This window comes from Staurois parvus, unplaced genomic scaffold (assembly GCF_062004578.1).
Source record: "Staurois parvus isolate SC_StPar_1 unplaced genomic scaffold, SC_StPar_1.0 ptg000668l, whole genome shotgun sequence".
Taxonomy (NCBI): Eukaryota; Metazoa; Chordata; class Amphibia; order Anura; family Ranidae; genus Staurois; species Staurois parvus.
In genome coordinates, this window is record NW_028318464.1 from 3,487,165 (window position 1) to 3,508,675 (window position 21,511).

General features: G+C 44.0%; 1 protein-coding gene across 1 annotated transcript in view; it reads right to left on the bottom strand.

Annotated features, from left to right (window-relative positions):
- Positions 1-3,325: 3,325 nt before the first annotated feature.
- LOC149447842 (immunoglobulin kappa light chain-like) overlaps positions 3,326-21,511 on the bottom strand; it is a 32,267-nt gene continuing 14,081 nt past the window's right edge. Inside the window, exons 2-4 of the mRNA XM_089651897.1 lie at positions 14,271-14,612; positions 11,466-11,561; positions 3,326-4,634 (exon numbers count right to left, since the gene is read on the bottom strand). Coding sequence (XP_089508023.1) covers positions 4,459-4,634; positions 11,466-11,561; positions 14,271-14,612 — 614 coding nt within the window. The 3' untranslated portion in view covers positions 3,326-4,458. The remainder of the gene's footprint in view (positions 4,635-11,465; positions 11,562-14,270; positions 14,613-21,511) is intronic.

Here is a 21,511-nt window from a genome sequence, read left to right on the forward strand (position 1 = left end):
CAGACTCAAACTGTAGGTTAGGTGGATGAGTCTGGCAGCAGCAGCAGCATTCATGATGGACTTAAGAAGGGATAGCATGTGTCTTTTTTGAATGGCACTCCAACGCGATAAAGCAATGCACCTCTGTTGTAGTGTGCTGCAATGCACAGGAGCACATGGTAGTGTGTTGCATTACAATTAAAGGGTTATGTACTATCATGTTACACATGCATTGTTGTTGGTCTTTAAATAATTTTGTCCTTTCCTGTAGCTATTGGTTGCTGTTTGTAGTTAGTCTCACCCTTCTTCATGCTTAGTCTCCATTCTCCACATGTAATGTATTCTGCTGGAGCTAGACACACTATGATTTGGTGACCTATCTGATGATAATCTGTTATGATCTACACAAGTTTTTTTTTAATTACAGCTCTCTATGATCTTCAGGATGTCATTTGGATTGAGTCACTGTATGCCAAGCTACTAGAATGTAATTTAAGTGATCATACCACAACTAGATCAATTATAGATATCACACTTTCAGTGATTAGATTGCAGAAACAGAGAAAACCAAGTCAGGTTGTGTTAATGCACTACAAAAAAGTAAATGGGTGCTTAAAGCCCAACCCTAGGAATTACAGAAAAACATAGGATAATCCAATCTACTGATGCGATTCGAGGCATTGCCTCTTCCTCTGAACCATCTGAGGGCTCTGAGGAAGAGGGAAGGCCTCAAAACGCATCAGCCAGCTGGATCTTCTCATGTTCACCACCAGTTGGCGTGCCCCATGAGCGGGAACTTGCGGGTATATCTGATAAGCAGTTATGCATCTGTTGGTTTAGGAGTATGTTACTTAACACGTTTTTATCAATAAAGTGAAGCCTTGAGGATAATGCACTAGGCTGGTGCGCCCTCTTTTTCTTTTCTATTTGTCTAGTATTCATAGATGTCCTTGGTCTTGATAGGGCAACAAGAAGAGGCATATCCAACAGATCCAGGTATAATATTTAGCCAATTACCATCATTAGGGGATACTTCAGAGTGCAGCAGACTGTGTGGAGTTATTCTCCTTTGTGTATGTTCTAAGCACAAACCATGCCTGAGTGCAGAACTCTCCATAGAACACTGAGCACAGAAACAAGGATCACTGTGGTCTGGAAGATGTATGTGTGCCCAGTAACACTTGTTTTACAGTATAGTGTGAGTTCAGACCAGTGGGGAGGGAGGAAAATTAAGGCTTGGGCACAACACCAGGGCTGTTACATGGAGAGAGTCCTCAACCCTGCTTTGTATGAGTTTTAACATGTGAATAGCCGCACATACTGTACATCTTCACTTGTGTCTCAATCCTGTAATAGCTAGTAGCAGGCTAGGTTGTACAACAGGAATCCGCCAAAAAACACATGACTGCTTTGGACCAGGTTTTATTGCCAAAGTTTAACTGAATAAGCTGAGGGTAGAAGCTGATTGGTTTCTATGCAGAAGTGAGCCTGATTTTGCACTCTCCAGCTTTAGTAAATAAACCCAATTGGCTACTATTCACTTGTTAAATTGAAAAGAAAGTTGCAAACTCACTAGTAACTGTACATTATAGAAAAGAAAGGGAGTGCAGTTTTGATTATACTAATCTGGTTAATTTGACCAATAATGTCTTGGAGCTTATTTAGGGTTTAGCAACTGGAGGTTCAGTGAAGGTTAGTATGGGATGCCATGAGGGCTGGTGGCTTTGCCCTGGAACTTAGGTAACAGATAATGCTTCCTCACAAAAGGTCTCTGTTAATGTCATCATTTCAGTTGCAGATATCACTCCAGGTCCCTTGGTGTGCTTTGTATTATTGTTCCATGTAAGTGCATGCCTTTTGCCATATAAAATACATGGGCAGGGTCATCAGGAACTTATGGAACACCTATGTTATGCCCGCATGCACAGTTGTCCCTTTTGTCTTTGCTCTATTTTTGTGAGGTACAATTTTTACATGCATTTATGAAACCTTGGATGAGAAGATTTTATATTGCTATATATATATATATATATATATATATATATATATATATATATATATATATATATATGAAAGCTCACAGGCAAATGATATGGACTTGCTTGTTACAACAGGAAGGAAACTTAAGTGTTATTAGACTCCTCATCCCATTAGATATAATCAAAGGTAATTAGGTTAGGCCTGGCTGAGCCCCTGTCTCACCCTGTGATTGGAAGCACTTGGCTGGAGGATAATCAGACAGAAGAGAAAGTTCATTAGATTGTAGAAAGTCAGCAATCGCTCTGCTGGCAATGACTCATAGGCCTGCAAGTCTACCTCTACTATTTTAAAGGATGCTCAATTTCAATCTATTTCCAGTGTGAGAGAACCAAAACATATCTCTCACAATACAAAGTGACATCAGGAAAGCATACATTTTAAAGAGACAAATGATAATACTTGTAGCCAGGAAGGACAGGGCTGAAGTAAATGTTTACTTCTAGAATGTCCATAAGCATTAGAAATGTACAATACTAATCTTCTCCTGGGTGTTGCCCCCTGCAAACCCACAACTTCAACCACTTGTGGCCACTTCTCTTGGGGGTTTAATGACGCCCAACATCAATCGAACACTCCCTGTGGGCTCAGGCTGTCAATGACACAATATCTGGGCTAGCTTCATCACTCAGACTGGGCTCACAGCAATCCATCCACCAATAAGGATCACCCACCAGCAATAGGGAAGCTCAGTGATTGCTGAAAGAATTCTAACAAACTGTAAGGAAAATGCAGTCATCTGCAGATTTCTGATAGTGGACTGTACAATCTCTTGGTAGCTCTGAGAGAATGATGCTTCCAGATAGTCAAAAATCACATAAAATGCCAAAAAGGTGGTGCCTAGGGAGATGCCACCTCCAAATATAACTTGGTTTACGGGTGTCTATAGGCATATAGCATATCCTAAACAAAGCAGTTAATTATGGCAGGTCTGCTGACAATTTCCAGTCCTTGCCAAGTGTTCATAAAGGAAGCAGCAATGTAGCTAATAGATTTGTTGTCCCAAAAAGGCTTTTTCTGATGGCATAAGCTGATACAGTATTTTTTTTTCAGTATGGATCTCTGCATACCAGATCAGTGTACCAGATCGGACACAAACTGTATATCTGATTGTAACCTAACCTATATAACTGGTCAACTTTTTTTCAACTGATCTAGAAACAGGGGTTCAGTGAACTGTTCTCCCATACCAAATGTTTCACATCTGATTAGTGCTAGAAATATAGGACCATCGGTAGCAAAGGCTGCAGACAATTTAAAGAACTGCTCACTCAAAATATTAATTGTTTAAAGGAAATACCATACATGGTCTTTTTCATTGTTTCCTTATTTATTATGCTCAGTACTAAAGAAACAAAAAAAAAATATTTTTGTGTCTAAAATTTCATGTTTACCACTTTAAGCCAGAAGGTGGCGTTGTATACCAGAGATCCATGCTCTGTAAAATTTTAAAGACAGCAGAAGGAGCAGTTGTTGCCCTGAAAAAGAGACAAAAAGTTCCCAAAATGGCAACATCTAAGCCAATGAATTCACATAGTCTGCTGCATACCAAACAAACAGTGTTGGGCTTTTTTTATTAATGCTTAGAATATTTAGCACTCCAAATGTCTTATCTTTGCTGCTGCATTTTCTACTATCTTAAAGTGTTACTAAACCCAGGACCCTGCATTTACTATATCTGATCTCCTACAGTACACAGAACATGGAAATGTGATTAATTTAATAAATATAAACTGCTAAATACCTTTTCTCATCAGCAGTATTTAGCAGTCCTGTGACTTCTATCAGTGACTGGCTGAGCACTGATTAATCTTGTAGGAGTTTTTATTCTCCTATGATGTCCTATGAGGCTGCAGAACCCCTGACCCTCTGTCTGGACAGTGCTGATTGGCCCTGTGCTGATCACATGCACTCTCCCATGAAAAAAACTCTCTAGCAATACACACTAAACTGAGCATGTGCAACTTGCCCCCCAAGGCTCTGTTCTATCAGCAGATGGAATGGGGACAGTAGAAGAAAGGGAGGATAAGAGAAGACAGGATCAAACAGCCTTTTTACACAATGCACAGGATTAACCCCTTAGGTTCCACAGTGAGTATAACAAACATGTTTTACTGCATATACAGAGTGATTTTACTGTTGTGGATTTAGTAACACTTTAAGTAAAGAAATAGTCCAGAGGAAGAGTAAGAGCGCTGTTGGGGACCTAAATTGGATTTGACAGTTATCAGATCATTACAATCCCCAAGAATATAAGAAGTCAATAGCATTAGCTACTGTATAAGTGAACTGTGTTACAAACAAAGGGAATGCTTGACTTTGCAATGATAATAACATTTAAATGCAAATAATAAGCTTTCTAAAAAGCAGAAGAACTCAATTTTGTAAACATATGCCAAAATGTAAAATAAAAATGATGTTGGTTCTTCAACTGGATGGGTATCAGTTGTGGTAGGGACCCACTTCCTGGAGGTTGAAGGTTGTTGTTTTTCCCTTGTTGTTGGGTTTAGCCAGATTTCTCTGAATAACACAGCTGGACAGCATTATTCCATAGATGACACTGCAGGCAAGGAGAATGCTATATGCTATGAAAGCCGTTGAGAGGATCTCTGGATACGCTGAACACAAACAAAATTATTATTATTATTATACAGGATTTAGATAGCGCCAACAGTTTGCGCACAACTTTACAAAATGAAGGCAGGCATTACTGTTACAATACAATTTGGTACAAGAGGAATCAGAGGGTTCTACTCGTTAGAGTTTACAATCTAAGAGAATTTTTGTGAACTTTCTATTCCTTTATTACGTCAACACCACAGAATCTAAGAAATGGATATCTGCCCAATTTACTGGCCAAATGTTCAAAACTCAGGGTCAGCTCTTCTTCAAAAGTGAAAAAGTTCTGATTATTTGCTCTTCATGGGTTAGCACATTTTGCTCTTCCTTTATTAAAACAGAACATATGACAGTTTTCTGGCAAATTTCAGGAAAGGCTCCAGATGACCGAAGTGTATACTTACTTATACAAAAGGGAATAAAATGATTAAAGCCCAAGTGAACATTCAGTTTAAATAAGCTATATAGTTTATATTCCAGGTATATAAAAAGATGTACATCCTTTTGCTCTGCGTTTTTTTTTGTTTTGTTTTTTTAGAAAACAGCATCCACTGAGTAGAAATGCCTGTACTCTGCCATTATCCTGTACAGAAGGACTCTTGCCATCTGAGTAGAAGCAGAGTTCTCTCTGCTGAGGTCTGACACCCACCCTGTTGAGTTTTAACTCTGCAAGCAGCAAAGTTCATGCTTAGCAGGGGGCATGTTGGAACTTTGCAGAGACCACTTCTTCCAGCCAGAGAGCAAGGGCCCTGCTTTGCAGCATGTTGCTAGAGGACAAGCATTTTCAGTTAGGCTGCAGCTGCTTTCTAAAGAAAAAGAAATGCAAGATTTTACACACCTTATGTTTTAATGCACCTTGAACGTATTAAGCTAATTAAAATTGAAAGTTAATTTGGGTTTTAGGAGCGGAGTCAGTTCAAGGGAAAATTGAAGCATTGCGCAGAAAAAAAGTGATCAAATAGATGCATTTTTGGCTGAATGACTCTGTATAAAATATTCTGGCTTTTCAGAATTTTTATTATAAAATTTAAATATATTTATTATTTGTAGAAAAAAAATAATAAAACTGTTTTGTTCCTGGAATTCAAGTCCATAGTGCTATGTATGCTATGACCGTTCACAAAGAATTTGCAAATTTTACAATCTCTCTGTTTTTAAACAGCTGTTAGTTTGCAAATCATTGAGAAATTCCAACTGTGTAATTTCACCTCCCGAGGGGGAGTGAAAGGGACAGAGAGAAACTAAATGGAGGAAGAGAAATGAATTATACACTTCCCTCTGCAGACATCTGCTGCTCTGAGACAGGGATGAGAGTTGGAAAGTTTGCTGTGTTTTTTTTTTTAGTTAGGTTGGATATTTAACCTCTCAGGAATATTCATTGTGCTTGTCCCTGAACAACACAGATGTCTCCCTTTGTCAAAAATGACTATTGTTCACTGGAGGAGGCTTAAACAGAAATAACAGTGCAGCTGCAAAGGGGCCCACAGGCTATAAGGGTCCCAATATTAATAAAGTTTAAGGCCAAACTCTAGGCACGTATAAAATGCACAAATGAATACAGCTTTGTATTTATTAAGAAATCATTTAATATATTTTTTAATGCCAAAATTGTCAGTACCTGAATGTGACTTGGTGTCTGGACTTTGCAGTGCCTGTACAGCAGAACTCAGAGTGGTATAGGCAGAAGCACCACAATCATTTCATGTGCTGACAAGGAAAATACTAACTGGAGGAAAGAGCAGAATGACAGAATAATGAGCTAATCACTGTGCTGTTTCTGCTTTACTAGGAACAGCATGGGCTCAGCGGTAGTGAAATAAACAATGCTGGTCATGAATAGAAATACTGCTTGCTACAGTTCTGGATTGAAGGTGAGTATTGCAGACAAAGTTATTTTTATTCTATCTTTTAACCACTTGCCCTCCAGAGCAGTGGTTCTTAACCTGTGGGTCGTGACCCCTTTGGGGGTTGAACGACCCTTTTACAGGGGTCGCCTAAGACCATCGGAAAACACATAGTTCTGATGATCTTAGGAACCGAGACACCGCTCCTCTATCCGTCTCCAGGCGGGTCCGCCCTTATGCAGATACGCCCACATACTCTGTTAAAAGCAGCTACTGTGTTGAAAGCAGCAGTATTGGAGGTAAAACGACACTTCATGAATTATAATTACTGGGTAAATGTAAAAACATGTACTGTAAAATCATCAACTATTGCAAAAAAAAATATCTGTACCATGGGAACTTAATCTGGATGCTGATCGGTCTTTTTATATTCAGCTGTGGTTGATGTGAATACTGCCCCCTTGTGATAGTAATTATGCTTTAATTATGTTGAATTTGTAACAATGAAAATACATCCTGCATATCAGATATTTACATTACAATTCATAATGGTAGCAAAATTACAGTTATGAAGTAGCAACGAAAATAATTTTATGGTTGGGGGTCACCGCAACATGAGGAACTGTATTAAAGGGTCGCGGCATTAGGAAGGTTGAGAACCACTGCTCCAGAAGATTTACCCCCCTTCCTGACCAGGCCACTTTTTTTGCGATATGGCGCTGCGTCACTTTAACTGATAATTGCAACGCTGTACAAAAATGAGATTTATGTCCTTTTTCCCACAAATTGAGCTTTCTTTTGGTGGTATTTGATCATCTGTGTATTTTTATTTTTTGCGCTATAAACAAAAGAAGGCCGACAATTTAAAAAAAACAGTATTTGTGACTTTTTGCTATTAAACATGTCATAAAAAAATTTTTAAAAATCCAATTTACATCATAAATTTAAGCTAAAATGTACTCTGCTACATGTCTTTGCTAATAAAAATCCTAATATATGTAAATTAATTGGTTTATGTGAAAGTTATAGTGTCTACAACTGGCGGTATATATACTGGAATTTTTATTTTACTAAGATCGGCAGCAATTAGCGCCTTATTGCAGGACTGAAGCGAGTATTCTGACACTGGGAGGGAACTAACTGCCACTGACATCCCCAGTGACACTAATACAGTGATTAGTGCTAATAAAAAGCACTGACACTGTACTAATGACACTGGGCAGGAAGCGCTTAACATCTGGGGCGATCAAAAGGGTTAACTGTGTGCTGTGTGTGTTTTACATAGTGTGCTGTGTATGTTTTACTGTGTAGACAAGCTGCTTTGTATTGCTCTGCTGTGCAGAGCAATACAAAGCAGCCTGTTCGTGCTGACAGGGAGAGATCTGTATTGTTTACATACAGAGCTCTCCCCTGTCAGCTCTGCAGACGATCACCGAGTCCCGGCCGCGGCCAGCACTCGGTGATTGATATTCTGAGGAGCCAATAATTGCTCGGGTAGGCCCCCTACCCAGAAAACAAAATAACGTATATATACATGATTTTGCGCATCTATGCCACCCTGTAGCAGTACTTCTGCTATAGGGTGGTCGGGAAGCGATTAATAGGCTATTCATATTTTTCTGGAGTTTTGCTTTAAAGAATAATTCCAGGTATGGATATTTTATAAATAATTTAGCTTGAACCAATGTAACTATGTATAACACCCTGATCCATATGAAACTTGCACTGCTGCTCTAAGCTGAGACATAGATCTCCCCATCAGTTGCAGTAAAGGGAGCTGGCATCAGTGCATTATTCAGATGTATAAGCCCCGGTGAGCTGGGCAAAACAAGTCAAGGAGGCATGGCTGGAGCTGCGCTGGCTGAGGCCACATTCATCCACATACTAATGCACTGGGTTGGCGCCGTCTTTTCTTCTCTTTGATTATGTGTAGCACCCTCTTAGATAGGTAATAGATTTACATATATAGATTTTGTTTGTATTTTGATAGAAATTTAGCTGTCCTGCTGCAGAGAGTGGGGTTGATTTTCTAAAGGCAAATAGACTGTGCACTTTGCAAAGTGCAGTTGCATCCTGCAAGAGCAGTTGCTACAGAGGTTAGTAAATGAGCAGAAGCTCTACTGACCTTTATCATCCAATCATGCAAAAATGCTGTTTTTTTATTTTCCTTGCATGTGATTGGGTATTCTTTGCAAAGTGAATCTTTACCTCATTTATTAAGCTCTGGGGCAACTGCACTTGCCGAGTGCAACTGCACTTTCCAAAGTGCACAGTCTATTTGCTTTTAGTAAATCAACCCCAGTGTGTATTTGTTGTTAGGTAAAAGCATAACTTGCACACTGTAATCAGTGTTGCTGTGCTCTGCTAGTTTGGCCAGCTCGGTATGTTCAGTTGCTGCCAGCCTGGCAGTTGCTCCCTCTGCATCCAGAAAGCTTGGGAAGCTTCTGTATAATATATGTGGAGCTATGCAAATGGCAGCATGAATATTGATACAGCCCTGGCCTATCCCAGAGAGAGAGGCTCTGATGCCTGAATGCTGAGATCTGGGTTCTGCTAAAGCTGACCGATGAGCCATCTATTGAAGAGCTGGTCTGTGAGTACAGACAGCCCTAAAGGATTATGAAGACTGTGTGTTACTTAAACCCCTCTGGTGCTAGGGGGTCAGATGCGGGTCTAGCTAAAGGGAACTTTGGCAGGTGCTTCAAAGAGTTTTTTCCACTTAATATTCTACGAAAAAGACTCTGCCCTAGTTTGTTGCTACTACTACTGCTGTTGCCTTAAAGTTGAAGTCTACTGTTTGTTTCAAGCAGACTTCATAACAGCTTATCCAAAAGAATACTGAAAGTCCTCAACTGTACATAGTTCTTGTTTTTGGAGTATCCCACCTAATTCCCTCAACCCTATCCTAGTTCTCCAAAAATAAAAACAAAAAAACAACACCCCTAAACTGGTCATTGAAGAAACATGTGAATGAGCCTATGTGCCTGGGTGCAGGCCAAAGCTTTTGGGGAAGACCTGGACAGTAATTCTGTGGCTCCTATGGGAGTAGCACTACTTATGTATATATCATACCTGAAAGCTGAAAATCAGGGAGGTAGACACTACCACTCTGTAACGGAACCGACCCAGCCTGCACTGAGTACTTCCGTTATAATACCGCTTTCCCTTCCAAACATCGACAACCGACACCACAGAGGACCATACAAGACTACTTTATTTGAACACAGATACAAGATATATACACTCAAGGGACAAATCCCCCCTCCCTGCATAATGCCACAGGGTGGGGCAATCTACATTTAGTAACAGGAGACACACAGGTATTCAAACTTCACACCAGCAGACAGTCCCATCAGGAGGGAGGGCTTCTGGAGACACCCCCCCCCCCAAATAAGCTAATACACATAACCACATACATCCAATAATAGTTTGCTCCCAAGCAAGACACACAATAGAACAATGGGATGCAACCACATGGCACTGAACAATCAACAACCCCCCACCCCAATATTAGGACAGATCACCCTGTACCCCTAACAGGCACAGGGTGACTTACACATAAGAGGGATATTGGGAACTGAGACAGTGGTATCCACACCTTTCAAAAGTTATCTGGGTTCCATGGGCTCCCCACCCAAAGTGACTCCCATCACATACTCCATTTATGTCCATTTGCATCCGGGTCCCATACTGAGAGGCTGGCCTGATGCATTGTGAACACAGGAGGTTGATCACTCAGCATGGGCGTCATTCAGAGAATGCTTTTTATTTTCTGAATGAATGCACAGTGTTCTCTTATTGGATGAGGTGGAAAGCATTAAGGCACCCCCCCCCACCTCTCCACCTCATTGAATCAGAGAACTCTTTGCATTTATTCAGAAAATGGCCCCCATGCTGAGCAGGCAACTTCTTGTATTCACAAGGCATCAAGGCCAGCAAGACCTAGAAGACCTGCAAGTGAAGATCACTGGAAAAGCGGTGTCTTCTTAAGTAATTTCCAGCTTCCAGGGGGATCCGCAAGGTATGGTATATACCAAGATGGACCAATGTAATTATGAGTAAAATACCCATGCCTGGAATTATTCTTTAAATATGATTGTAAGTTCTTCATTGAATTTGAGGGTGACCTGTCATGACAGAATTATAGAAGCTGGTATTGTTGACTTTGAAGGTACTAGCTCAAGGGCTATCATCCTGATATGCACATACTTGCTTTGGGTCTGTAAATCACTAAGTAATAGTGGAAGGATACAGATGGCAGCAAATAAGCCTGTATTTTAGAAAGCATGTCAGTGAAAAGTATCTACACTTCTGACAAGGCCTTTATAAGTGGCAACTAAAGAGGAAAAACCATTTTATGAAGTATTTTGATCTCTGTCTATCTGTGGAATAATGTATTGCTTTGCACCTTGAATTGATGGTTCTGAGCTCCATGCTAAATAACTGAGTTTGACCAAAGAGAAAATGACATTTTATGAACTTTTAATAAAATCCCTATCACACTTTCTCAATATTCAGTCCAAGGCACACATTGCAGCAAACCAAAAGAAAACAAACCTGAACTTTGCAACTTAGCATATAAGGAAGGCAAGTAGAATGATTACTTTGTAAGGGAAGTCGCACTTTGCAGGAGTATTTCCCCAGAGTTTAGTGAATGTGGTGAAATATCCCTTTGAATAGCATGCCAATCATGTGCAAGGAGAATAAAGAGCATTTTTGCATAGATGTCATTGGCTGATGGAAGTCAGCAGAACCTAACCTCATTTACTAAGTGCAACTTCTCTTTCAAAGTGAACAGTATATTTGCCATTAAAAAATTATTCCTTTAGTGTCGATTAGGACCTCCCTATTGGTACCAAGTTCCAAATGTCATTTAAAAAAAAGTATTTCACAGCAATGTTTTGATCAGTACTCAGCATACTCACTAACAAGGCACCTGGTAATATAACATATAAATGCTCAGACAATATCTGAACAATAACATACCTGCAGCTTGCTTGGATGTCGGTTCCTGCATCACATTTATCATTAGTTCCGGGGTAGGTGTAACTCCTTCCAGGATCACATTTGCTGGTTTGCATTCTGAAACAAAATGTTAATGTAAGTTCTAAAGGGTTGCAACAGCTTTCTGTACATCTACAGAATATGGTAGTTACATTTTAATGTCTATCGATTTTAAAGGAAAAAAGAGTAACTCTACTTGTGAAAAAAACAATCCTCTCTGAGCGATAAATGTACGTTTTAGGGATTTTAACAAACATCGTAGCACATCCCTACCTTTTGTGGTTGTGAAGAAATAGTTCTTTGTTTCACCACACTGATTGCAGACCAAGGTCTCTCATTCAAACGAGGTGATTTAATCCATGTCCCATGCAAATGTGAAATTGGAACCAACAGCTGTGCCCGTGCAGCTGTTGCATCCCAATAGATGTGAATGGGACTACCTGCACACAGATGCATGGAACACTTGTACATCTCATGTGGGCAAAGATAGTCTTTTTCACAGGTGTATGAATAGGTACACTCATGTAAATGAGGCCTTAGTCTGTCATAGTGATATACAGTCAGGTCCATAAATATTGGGACATCGACACAATTCTAACATTTTTGGCTCTATACACCACCAAAATGGATTTGAAATGAAACAAACAAGATGTGCTTTAACTGCAGACTGTCAGCTTTAATTTGAGGGTATTTACATCCAAATCAGGTGAACGGTGTAGGAATTACAACAGTTTGCATATGTGCCTCCCACTTCTTAAAGGACCAAAAGTAATGGGACAATTGGCTTCTCAGCTGTTCCATGGCCAGGTGTGTGTTATTCCCTCATTATCCCAATTACAATGAGCAGATAAAAGGTCCAGAGTTCATTTCAAATGTGCTATTTGCATTTGGAATCTTTTGCTGTCAACTCTCAAGATGAGATCCAAAGAGCTGTCACTATCAGTGAAGCAAGCCTTCATTAGGCTGAAAAAACAAAACAAACCCATCAGACAGATAGCAAAAACATTAGGCGTGGCCAAAACAACTGTTTGGAACATTCTTAAAAAGAAGGAATGCACCGGTGAGCTCAGCAACACCAAAAGACCCGGAAGACCACGGAAAACAACTGTGGTGAATGACCGAAGAATTCTTTCCCTGGTGAAGAAAACACCATTCACAACAGTTGGTCAGATCAAGAACACTCTCCAGGAGGTAGGTGTATGTGTGTCAAAGTCAACAATCAAGAGAAGACTTCACCAGAGTGAATACAGAGTGTTCACCACAAGATGTAAACCATTGGTGAGCCTCAAAAACAGGAAGGCCAGATTAGAGTTTGCCAAACGACATCTAAAAAAGCCTTCACAGTTCTGGAACAACATCCTATGGACAGATGAGACCGAGATCAACTTGTACCAGAGTGATGGGAAGAGAAGAGTATGAAGAAGGAAAGGAACTGCTCATGATCCTAAGCATACCACCTCATCAGTGAAGCATGGTGGTGGTAGTGTCATGGCGTGGGCATGTATGGCTGCCAATGGAACTGGTTCTCTTGTATTTAATGATGATGTGACTGCTGACAAAAGCAGCAGGATGAATTCTGAAGTGTTTCAGGCAATATTATCTGCTCATATTCAGCCAAATGCTTCAGAACTCATTGGACGCCGATTCACAGTGCAGATGGACAATGACCCAAAGCATACTGCAAAAGCAACCAAAGAGTTTTTTAAGGGAAAGAAGTGGAATGTTATGCAATGGCCAAGTCAATCACCTGACCTGAATCCGACTGAGCATGCATTTCACTTGCTGAAGACAAAACTGAAGGGAAAATGCCCCAAGAACAAGCAGGAACTGAAGACAGTTGCAGTAGAGGCCTGGCAGAGCATCACCAGGGATGAAACCCAACGGTCTGGTGATGTCTATGCGTTCCACACTTCAGGCTGTAATTGACTGCAAAGGATTTGCAACCAAGTATTAAAAAGTGAAAGTTTGATTTATGATTATTATTCTGTCCCATTACTTTTGGTCCCTTAAGAAGTGGGAGGCACATATGCAAACTGTTGTAATTCCTACACCGTTCACCTGATTTGGATGTAAATACCCTCAAATTAAAGCTGACAGTCTGCAGTTAAAGCACATCTTGTTCGTTTCATTTCAAATCCATTGTGGTGGTGTATAGAGCCAAAAATGTTAGAATTGTGTCGATGTCCCAATATTTATGGACCTGACTGTACTGTATACTAAGCTGTAACCAGCAACATGCAGTAGTCAAAGTCAGCTGCCCTCATAAAAACATAAATTTATTTTTTCACATATTTCAGTTACTTCATGAAAATGGTGGATTAAAGCAGAACTAAATGCAAGACCTTTTTTTTTTATTTTGGATAGTGTAAGGGAGGGTTGTAACCCCTGTTAGTATTTTATGCTATCTGTATTCCATTGGGAAGATTCTCCTTCACTTTCTGTCCTATAGCCAAAACAGGAAGGGTGTGGAAATCCCTCCAAAGTATAAAAATTCCTGGTTGTCTCCAGGGTCACCAGAGCTAGTGTCCCTATTAGAAGACCCCCCCCCCCTATTACTGTGCTGGGGGGCAACCCAAAATTTGGGATCTTATTTTACTTTCATTTTTGGTGGCAATAGTAAAAGAACAATTAAGGAAAGTTAAATCCCCCTAATGGGGACAGAAATTAAAAAAAAACTGACTGTTCAAATCCCTCTTCACCCTGTCCAAAGCTTCAAAAAAAGAAAAATCGCTTGCCTTTAGTTATACTTACTATTTCATACAATGTTTTATTTCATTTGACATTTACCTTTTAAGGAAAATGTGGTTTCCTGTTCAGAGGAAACCAGACTTGCGATCTGCACTCCTGTCTCATGTTCCACCACACAGGTCATCTGTGCACCTTTCCTCCATAGCTTCACTGGGATTGTGGCTGAAGAAGTCTGGTCATAGGAGAGGTCTGTGTTCTGTACAGCTGGGAAGAGGACAGACTCCATAGATTGGGTTTTGTTGTTTAGAAGCCACTTTATTCGTAAAGGTTTTGGGAAATAACCTTTAGCATGGCAGAGGAAAGTTGCTGTATGCTTGTACTGGATTTCCAAAGAAGAAGGCTGAAAAAGTACAATGGAAGGTCTACAACTATCCTGTGTTTCTAGAAAAAAAGTAAAAATTCTTAAAGTCTACTTATTTGTCTGCATATATACTTTTAAATGTCTTCTAAGATTCATGAGATTCATGAGATTAAATGTCTTCTAAGATTCTAAGAGCCATGTTATATAAGATAGCATTTCAGCAAGTGTTCAGTAACTGTCTGTCAAAACATTTCCCATAATCATAATAGCAAGCAAAGGTTGATTAATTTAAACTGGTTGCAAACCCTTATGTATACCAAGTGAAATGATTAGCATCAGGTGATACACAAAGAACCTACATTCATTGCACATATTTATCTACAGTCTTCTCTTCTCCACAGCTGTTCAAAGTCCAGAATTTACACAGCATTTGTGAGCTTCAGAAGGCGGGGGGCAGGGATTTGATGTCATGCAATGCACAACATATAACAGAAAGCTGAGTGTAATTTGAGACCTGAGTGTATGGAATGGACACACACCCCTCTACAGAGTCTCATAGGGAAACATGCACACCTGAGGCAGTCAATCGCTTGCTGTGGGTTGGAAGGGGGCAGGGCCATCTCCCAAGACTGTCGTGGTGTCGGCATAGATGTAAGAAGTGACAGCGGTTAGCATAGAAATGAGAAAAGAGACAGGAATCACACTAGGTGCTATGAATAGAGACAAGTACATACTATAGAGGGATATGCTTTGTTTGTTTTTCATTTCAAAGGTTTACAACTACTTTAAGGGATCTATTTGACTTTACATTGTTTTGTCTTTATTGCCATAATTGTTGATGTTGTTGCCATTAATACAGACTTAAGAGTAGTATACTTTCATATTCAGTGGGACTTGTTAAACACATGTCTATTATAGGTACCAGAATACTGTTAATGTAGGACCACTATAAAATGGAACACAGATATTGCTATTAGAGATGAGCGAAGAAATGAAAAATTCGATTCGACTGATTCGGCGAATTCGTGGACAATATTCGATTCGAGTCGAATAAATTCGCTGTGAATTTAACTTAAAAAAGGGTGTTTCTAGGCTTCAGAGAGACTTAATATTAGTGCAGAACACTGTACCTTTAATTTAAATGCCCTTGGAGTCTGCTGGGGAAGAGAAATAATACTGTCTGTCAGTATGACATGCAGATGAGTGCCGTCGATCTTAGAATCACTGCACACTTCACTCCTTTGGCCAGTCACGGGGCCAAAACCAGTGTTTGGAGCCACAGTGTGGCGGTGGAGGCAGCAGCAATGGGAGGCCATACAGCAACCTATGACAAAATGGAAACCAGCAGGAGCGTGAGGAGACCTGAAAGTGGCACATGGCAGAGTGGGAGCAATGGGAGGCGGTACAGGGACCCAGGTCACACTATGGGCCCAGCAGCAGCGTGACCAGGCGGTACGGGGGCCCATGGCCGATATGGGGCTTGGTGGCACCTATGGAAGGCCTGTAATCTGCCAGCAACCTATGACAAAATGGACAACCGCAGGAGTGTGAGGAGATTTCAAAGTGGCACATGGCAGAGTGGAAGCAATGGGAGGCCGTACAGGGACCCAGGTCACACTGTGGGACCAGCATCAGCGTGAACAGGCGGTACGGGGGCCCATGGCCGATTTGACCTCATTCATCCCATAGTCCTGCCGACTCACGAATAGCGTGGCCTCCTCAAAGGGCCTGAGCAAGCGCAGGTGTCACACATGAGCTGACAATGGCTGACATCTAAGTTACACAGGGAGTACCTTTATCCGCTTTTAACATCAGGAAATCTGTGATGGCCTTTAGCTGTTCGTAAAGGCGGTCTAACATATGTAGGGTTGAATTACACCTTGTTGCAACGTCACAGCATGAGGAGTCGGTACGGGGGCCCATGGCAGATTACATGTCTGGCAGCAGCTATGTGAGGCCCGTAATCTGCCTGCACCCTATGTCAAAAAATTTAACACACCAGCAGTGTGAAGAGACCTGAAAGTGGCACATGGCAGCAGAGTGTGGCGATGGAGACAGCAGCAATGGGAGGCCGTACAGGGACCCATGAGAGACTCTAGACTTGGCAGCAGCATGAGGAGGCGGTATATAGGGGCCCATGGCAGATTAGGGGCCTGGCAGCAGCTATGTGAGGCCCGTAATCTGCCTGCACCCTATGTCAAAAAATTTAACACACCAGCAGTGTGAAGAGACCTGAAAGTGGCACATGGCAGCAGAGTGTGGCGATGGAGACAGCAGCAATGGGAGGCCATACAGGGACCCATGACAGACTCTGGACTTGGCAGCAGCATGAGGAGGCGGTATATAGGGGCCCATGGCAGATTAGGGGCCTGGCAGCAGCTATGTGAGGCCCGTAATCTGCCTGCACCCTATGTCAAAAAATTTAACACACCAGCAGTGTGAAGAGACCTGAAAGTGGCACATGGCAGCAGAGTGTGGCGATGGAGACAGCAGCAATGGGAGGCCGTACAGGGACCCATGACAGACTCTAGACTTGGCAGCAGCATGAGGAGGCGGTATATAGGGGCCCATGGCAGATTAGGGGCCTGGCAGCAGCTATGTGAGGCCCGTAATCTGCCTGCACCCTATGTCAAAAAATTAAACACACCAGCAGTGTGAAGAGACCTGAAAGTGGCACATGGCAGCAGAGTGTGGCGATGGAGACAGCAGCAATGGGAGGCCTTACAGGGACCCATGACAGACTCTGGACTTGGCAGCAGCATGAGGAGGCGGTATATAGGGGCCCATGGCAGATTAGGGGCCTGGCAGCAGCTATGTGAGGCCCGTAATCTGCCTGCACCCTATGTCAAAAAATTTAACACACCAGCAGTGTGAAGAGACCTGAAAGTGGCACATGGCAGCAGAGTGTGGCGATGGAGACAGCAGCAATGGGAGGCCGTACAGGGACCCATGAGAGACTCTAGACTTGGCAGCAGCATGAGGAGGCGGTATATAGGGGCCCATGGCAGATTAGGGGCCTGGCAGCAGCTATGTGAGGCCCGTAATCTGCCTGCACCCTATGTCAAAAAATTTAACACACCAGCAGTGTGAAGAGACCTGAAAGTGGCACATGGCAGCAGAGTGTGGCGATGGAGACAGCAGCAATGGGAGGCCGTACAGGGACCCATGACAGACTCTAGACTTGGCAGCAGCATGAGGAGGCGGTATATAGGGGCCCATGGCAGATTAGGGGCCTGGCAGCAGCTATGTGAGGCCCGTAATCTGCCTGCACCCTATGTCAAAAAATTAAACACACCAGCAGTGTGAAGAGACCTGAAAGTGGCACATGGCAGCAGAGTGTGGCGATGGAGACAGCAGCAATGGGAGGCCGTACAGGGACCCATGACAGACTCTAGACTTGGCAGCAGCATGAGGAGGCGGTATATAGGGGCCCATGGCAGATTAGGGGCCTGGCAGCAGCTATGTGAGGCCCGTAATCTGCCTGCACCCTATGTCAAAAAATTTAACACACCAGCAGTGTGAAGAGACCTGAAAGTGGCACATGGCAGCAGAGTGTGGCGATGGAGACAGCAGCAATGGGAGGCCGTACAGGGACCCATGACAGACTCTGGACTTGGCAGCAGCATGAGGAGGCGGTATATAGGGGCCCATGGCAGATTAGGGGCCTGGCAGCAGCTATGTGAGGCCCGTAATCTGCCTGCACCCTATGTCAAAAAATTTAACACACCAGCAGTGTGAAGAGACCTGAAAGTGGCACATGGCAGCAGAGTGTGGCGATGGAGACAGCAGCAATGGGAGGCCGTACAGGGACCCATGAGAGACTCTAGACTTGGCAGCAGCATGAGGAGGCGGTATATAGGGGCCCATGGCAGATTAGGGGCCTGGCAGCAGCTATGTGAGGCCCGTAATCTGCCTGCACCCTATGTCAAAAAATTTAACACACCAGCAGTGTGAAGAGACCTGAAAGTGGCACATGGCAGCAGAGTGTGGCGATGGAGACAGCAGCAATGGGAGGCCGTACAGGGACCCATGAGAGACTCTAGACTTGGCAGCAGCATGAGGAGGCGGTATATAGGGGCCCATGGCAGATTAGGGGCCTGGCAGCAGCTATGTGAGGCCCGTAATCTGCCTGCACCCTATGTCAAAAAATTAAACACACCAGCAGTGTGAAGAGACCTGAAAGTGGCACATGGCAGCAGAGTGTGGCGATGGAGACAGCAGCAATGGGAGGCCTTACAGGGACCCATGACAGACTCTGGACTTGGCAGCAGCATGAGGAGGCGGTATATAGGGGCCCATGGCAGATTAGGGGCCTGGCAGCAGCTATGTGAGGCCCGTAATCTGCCTGCACCCTATGTCAAAAAATTTAACACACCAGCAGTGTGAAGAGACCTGAAAGTGGCACATGGCAGCAGAGTGTGGCGATGGAGACAGCAGCAATGGGAGGCCGTACAGGGACCCATGAGAGACTCTAGACTTGGCAGCAGCATGAGGAGGCGGTATATAGGGGCCCATGGCAGATTAGGGGCCTGGCAGCAGCTATGTGAGGCCCGTAATCTGCCTGCACCCTATGTCAAAAAATTTAACACACCAGCAGTGTGAAGAGACCTGAAAGTGGCACATGGCAGCAGAGTGTGGCGATGGAGACAGCAGCAATGGGAGGCCGTACAGGGACCCATGACAGACTCTAGACTTGGCAGCAGCATGAGGAGGCGGTATATAGGGGCCCATGGCAGATTAGGGGCCTGGCAGCAGCTATGTGAGGCCCGTAATCTGCCTGCACCCTATGTCAAAAAATTAAACACACCAGCAGTGTGAAGAGACCTGAAAGTGGCACATGGCAGCAGAGTGTGGCGATGGAGACAGCAGCAATGGGAGGCCGTACAGGGACCCATGACAGACTCTAGACTTGGCAGCAGCATGAGGAGGCGGTATATAGGGGCCCATGGCAGATTAGGGGCCTGGCAGCAGCTATGTGAGGCCCGTAATCTGCCTGCACCCTATGTCAAAAAATTTAACACACCAGCAGTGTGAAGAGACCTGAAAGTGGCACATGGCAGCAGAGTGTGGCGATGGAGACAGCAGCAATGGGAGGCCGTACAGGGACCCATGACAGACTCTGGACTTGGCAGCAGCATGAGGAGGCGGTATATAGGGGCCCATGGCAGATTAGGGGCCTGGCAGCAGCTATGTGAGGCCCGTAATCTGCCTGCACCCTATGTCAAAAAATTTAACACACCAGCAGTGTGAAGAGACCTGAAAGTGGCACATGGCAGCAGAGTGTGGCGATGGAGACAGCAGCAATGGGAGGCCGTACAGGGACCCATGAGAGACTCTAGACTTGGCAGCAGCATGAGGAGGCGGTATATAGGGGCCCATGGCAGATTAGGGGCCTGGCAGCAGCTATGTGAGGCCCGTAATCTGCCTGCACCCTATGTCAAAAAATTTAACACACCAGCAGTGTGAAGAGACCTGAAAGTGGCACATGGCAGCAGAGTGTGGCGATGGAGACAGCAGCAATGGGAGGCCGTACAGGGACCCATGAGAGACTCTAGACTTGGCAGCAGCATGAGGAGGCGGTATATAGGGGCCCATGGCAGATTAGGGGCCTGGCAGCAGCTATGTGAGGCCCGTAATCTGCCTGCACCCTATGTCAAAAAATTAAACACACCAGCAGTGTGAAGAGACCTGAAAGTGGCACATGGCAGCAGAGTGTGGCGATGGAGACAGCAGCAATGGGAGGCCGTACAGGGACCCATGACAGACTCTAGACTTGGCAGCAGCATGAGGAGGCGGTATATAGGGGCCCATGGCAGATTAGGGGCCTGGCAGCAGCTATGTGAGGCCCGTAATCTGCCTGCACCCTATGTCAAAAAATTTAACACACCAGCAGTGTGAAGAGACCTGAAAGTGGCACATGGCAGCAGAGTGTGGCGATGGAGACAGCAGCAATGGGAGGCCGTACAGGGACCCATGACAGACTCTGGACTTGGCAGCAGCATGAGGAGGCGGTATATAGGGGCCCATGGCAGATTAGGGGCCTGGCAGCAGCTATGTGAGGCCCGTAATCTGCCTGCACCCTATGTCAAAAAATTAAACACACCAGCAGTGTGAAGAGACCTGAAAGTGGCACATGGCAGCAGAGTGTGGCGATGGAGACAGCAGCAATGGGAGGCCTTACAGGGACCCATGACAGACTCTGGACTTGGCAGCAGCATGAGGAGGCGGTATATAGGGGCCCATGGCAGATTAGGGGCCTGGCAGCAGCTATGTGAGGCCCGTAATCTGCCTGCACCCTATGTCAAAAAATTTAACACACCAGCAGTGTGAAGAGACCTGAAAGTGGCACATGGCAGCAGAGTGTGGCGATGGAGACAGCAGCAATGGGAGGCCGTACAGGGACCCATGAGAGACTCTAGACTTGGCAGCAGCATGAGGAGGCGGTATATAGGGGCCCATGGCAGATTAGGGGCCTGGCAGCAGCTATGTGAGGCCCGTAATCTGCCTGCACCCTATGTCAAAAAATTTAACACACCAGCAGTGTGAAGAGACCTGAAAGTGGCACATGGCAGCAGAGTGTGGCGATGGAGACAGCAGCAATGGGAGGCCGTACAGGGACCCATGACAGACTCTAGACTTGGCAGCAGCATGAGGAGGCGGTATATAGGGGCCCATGGCAGATTAGGGGCCTGGCAGCAGCTATGTGAGGCCCGTAATCTGCCTGCACCCTATGTCAAAAAATTAAACACACCAGCAGTGTGAAGAGACCTGAAAGTGGCACATGGCAGCAGAGTGTGGCGATGGAGACAGCAGCAATGGGAGGCCGTACAGGGACCCATGACAGACTCTAGACTTGGCAGCAGCATGAGGAGGCGGTATATAGGGGCCCATGGCAGATTAGGGGCCTGGCAGCAGCTATGTGAGGCCCGTAATCTGCCTGCACCCTATGTCAAAAAATTTAACACACCAGCAGTGTGAA